We start from the raw sequence: 3,430 nt of genomic DNA, 5'->3' as shown, positions 1-3,430 counted from the left end.
ATTGGCAGAAAGGTAGGTCTCGAAATTTCGCTTTGCTGGTATTCAGCATTATGAGACATCTGACTGTTGTACACAGCACTGGAGATGGAGCTCGACCTTTCCCAGGAGGCCTTCGGCCAGCCTCGGAGGCGAAGGAGAAAGCGGAGGAGAAGGTCGAGAAGATCACTGAAGATCTTCGACGTGAGTGTTTTTCATGCTATTTTGACTTGTGCAGCGTTAAGCGCATGCTTAGCATACGACTATCATGCTTGCAGAGTATCGACACTAGGCCCAGGCACGGTTCCAAGTGCTCGTGGAACAAGTGAAAACCCGTGATGACAAGCTAGAGACGATGATTGCGGGAATCCAACTTGTGCTATACTACGTCAGTCTTGAGCAACCCGAGGGGGCATGGCTGCTCGGTGACGGGCCAGTACCGGTCGGTCGTGGATCGTTGCCGGATGGCATGGACGGACTTCAAGGAGTTCACACACAGCACCGCTCATGGAGCCATCGTCCACGCACTCACGCAGCTACGGTCACACTACCCTTCAGTGGACCTCCGACGGGTGGCGATCGGGTACGCGCAAGGCACGGACATGGAGAAGATCGCCAGGCTGGAAGATGATGCGGAAGAGCCGATGAAGAGGTTGTCTGAAGATGTCGAGCTATTCGGTGAAGGGGGGAGCAGTGCGCCATGGATAAGACAAAACTCAGGTTGAATCGTTGTATAATAGTGCTTAGCAACTTTTTTGAACACTTGTTACGGTATGTTTGTGTTTATAGTTGATATAAACCATCCGAGCAGTATTGTATAGCTGAGTCCCCAGCCCTAGCTAGCTTGTTAACTGGAACGCAAGGCACAGGGGCCGTGTGCGTGTGGGAAGAATAGGGCATCGCTGAGGAACCGCTATCGACCACCCATGACGCAGACGGCGGATGCTCATGCACGTGCAGGGAGAAGTCAGAGACAGAGTCGTCTCTAGAGGCGTCCAAGCATCAACATGTCTATTCAGGCATTTGCTTTTGGCGTAGTTGGCGTGTCATCTTTAAGATGTTGTACACAGAAATAGAATCGCTTAGAAAAAAGCACCAAGATAACAATATGGAGAAACATTAGAAAAAACTTTATCGAATACTCGAATATGAACGATACATATCTTTGAAAGGAAACCCTTCAAGGGTAGAAATGCCTAAGAAGATTGACGTGCCAAGAATTTGGAACATCTCTTTCATCCATGTCGCATAGCCTATAGGAACCTAGTTAGGTGACGGCCTTGACGATGAAGAGGCCCTCCCAGGGTAAAGATAGCTTGTGCATCCCGTCGGTCTTCTGCTTCTTGCGGAGCACTAGGTCTCCGACCACAAAGAATCGATCATTGACATTGCGGTTGTAGTATCTTCGCATGCTGACTAGGTACTTCGATGTTCGAACACATGAAACCAAGCACTCCTCCTCTAGGCTGTCCAACTCAAAGAACTGGGCTTGGTTAGAGTTTTCTTCATTGTAGTTCTCCACTCTAGGTGATCGCAAAGTTTTGTCGGCTGGTAAAACGGCCTTGGAGCCAAAAAACGTGAAGTATGGGGAGATGCCAGTGTTGCGACTGCGCTGGGTCCTTAGTCCCCAGACCACAACTGGCAATTCCTTGAGCCACTTGCCGGGGTGCTTCTGCTCGTTCATGTAGAGCCTTTTCGTCAACGCGTCGAGAATCATGTCATTGGCGTGCTCAACTTGGCCACTAGCCCTAGGGTGCGCAACCGAGACATACTTAACTGAGATGCATCTTACATCGCAGAAGTTCTAGAAATCGGCACCAGTGAACATGGACCCCAAGTCGGTGATGATGCTATTCGAAAGGCCAAACTAGTGAATGATGTTGTCAAGCAGCTCGGTTGCCTTCTTCGATGTAGCTTGGACAAGGGGTTTATATTTGATCAACTTTGAGAATTTGTCGATGCAGACGTAGACCCAGCGAAAACCTCCCGGCGTGGCTTGAAGGGACCGATCATATCCAGTCCCTAGCATGTGAAGGGCCAAGACACAGGAATCGTTTGCAAGGCCTGGGCGGGGACGTGGATTTGCTTAGCAAAAAACTAACAATTCTCGCACTAGTGAACGAATGCCTCGGCATCGGCAACTGTAGAAGGCCAATAGAAACCAGCTCGAAAGGCTTTACCGACCAATGTTCTAGAGGCTGCGTGATTGCTGCAAGTGCCAACATGGATCTCCTTGAGTATCTTCTCGCCCTCTTCCACAGAGATGCACTTTTGGAGTAGCTCCCCCTTGGCGTTCTTGCGAAGCACCTGGTTTTAAGAACAAAACCAGATACACACCATATGTGAGCCTAGGAAGTCAAATCTCACATATAGCTACAAATAAGGGTAATATCATTAGACAATGCTCAATATATAACGTACTTAGTATAAAGAATATAACCTTATATAGCAAACAGCGGAAAGACAACTCCGATCTTCGGGTGAAGACTCTAATTCCACAGGGACAACTGACTGGTTGATCACAAGCCTAATTCCTCCAAACTCTAGTAATCTGGTACCCATCCGGGATTTTTATCCAAAGATTGAAATGGTGGTAGGATTCGCCTCAACTGATAACACGTCTCTGTGGAATTAGGCGTTATCAGTTTAGGCGAATCCGACCACCGTTTCAATCTTTGGATAAAAATCCCGGATGGGTACCAGATTACTAGATTTTGGAGGAATTAGGCTTGTGATCAACCAGTCAGTTGTCCCTGTGGAATTAGAGTCTTCACCCGAAGATCGGAGTTGTCTTTCTGCTGTTTGCTATCTAAGGTTATATTCTTTATACTAAGTACATTATATATTGAGCATTGTCTAATGATATTACCCTTATTTGTAGCTGTATGTGAGATTTGACTTCCTGGGCTCACATATGATGCGTATCTGGTTTTGTCCTTAAAACCGGGTGCTACACTTTCCTTCAACTAGGACATAATGCTTCCTGCGACAGGTGAGGCATTCTCTCTGTGTTGTCGGCCAGGACATCTGCAATGGTGAGGTATTTGATGAAAGGTTCCCTCTAATCACTACTAGAGCTAGGGACCGATGTGACTAACGGCTCGGCAGGTGGCTTTTCTTCAATGCCTTCTTGCCCCTGCTTGATGGATGGCATCACCAGGTCCTGGACGAACACTCTAGCTAGAACTTTGGCCCTGGTTGACCCTAACATTGATAGCTCATTGGCTACTTAGTTGTCAACCCGGACCACATGGTGGTACTCGATGCCGTAGAACTTGTCTTCTAACTTTCTTATCACGGCGTAGTAAGTGTCCATCTTCTCATTGGTGCAAATCCAATCCTTGTTGAGCTGATTGATCATGAGTGTGGAGTCGTCGTACACCTAGAGGCGTTTAACGCTGAGCTCGACAGCTATATGGAGACCATGAAGTGCCGCCTCATATTTAGTGGTATT

General features: G+C 47.7%; 1 protein-coding gene across 1 annotated transcript; it reads right to left on the bottom strand.

Annotated features, from left to right (window-relative positions):
* Positions 1-1,243: 1,243 nt before the first annotated feature.
* Positions 1,244-1,693, bottom strand: LOC136489143 (uncharacterized). The gene has a single exon (XM_066485859.1). It carries the CDS (start codon positions 1,691-1,693, stop codon positions 1,244-1,246), a length of 450 nt encoding a protein of 149 aa, XP_066341956.1.
* Positions 1,694-3,430: the final 1,737 nt, after the last annotated feature.

The sequence above is a fragment of the Miscanthus floridulus genome, chromosome 10 (genome assembly GCF_019320115.1).
Source record: "Miscanthus floridulus cultivar M001 chromosome 10, ASM1932011v1, whole genome shotgun sequence".
In the NCBI taxonomy this organism is placed as follows: domain Eukaryota; kingdom Viridiplantae; phylum Streptophyta; class Magnoliopsida; order Poales; family Poaceae; genus Miscanthus; species Miscanthus floridulus.
Note: the sequence above shows the minus strand (reverse complement) of the source record. Positions and strands in the feature narration are given on the sequence as shown.

What these genes read in the sequence shown, in the direction of transcription:
- LOC136489143 (XM_066485859.1), bottom strand. Translation starts at nt 1,693, where the DNA reads ATGATTCTCGACGCGTTGACGAAAAGGCTCTACATGAACGAGCAGAAG.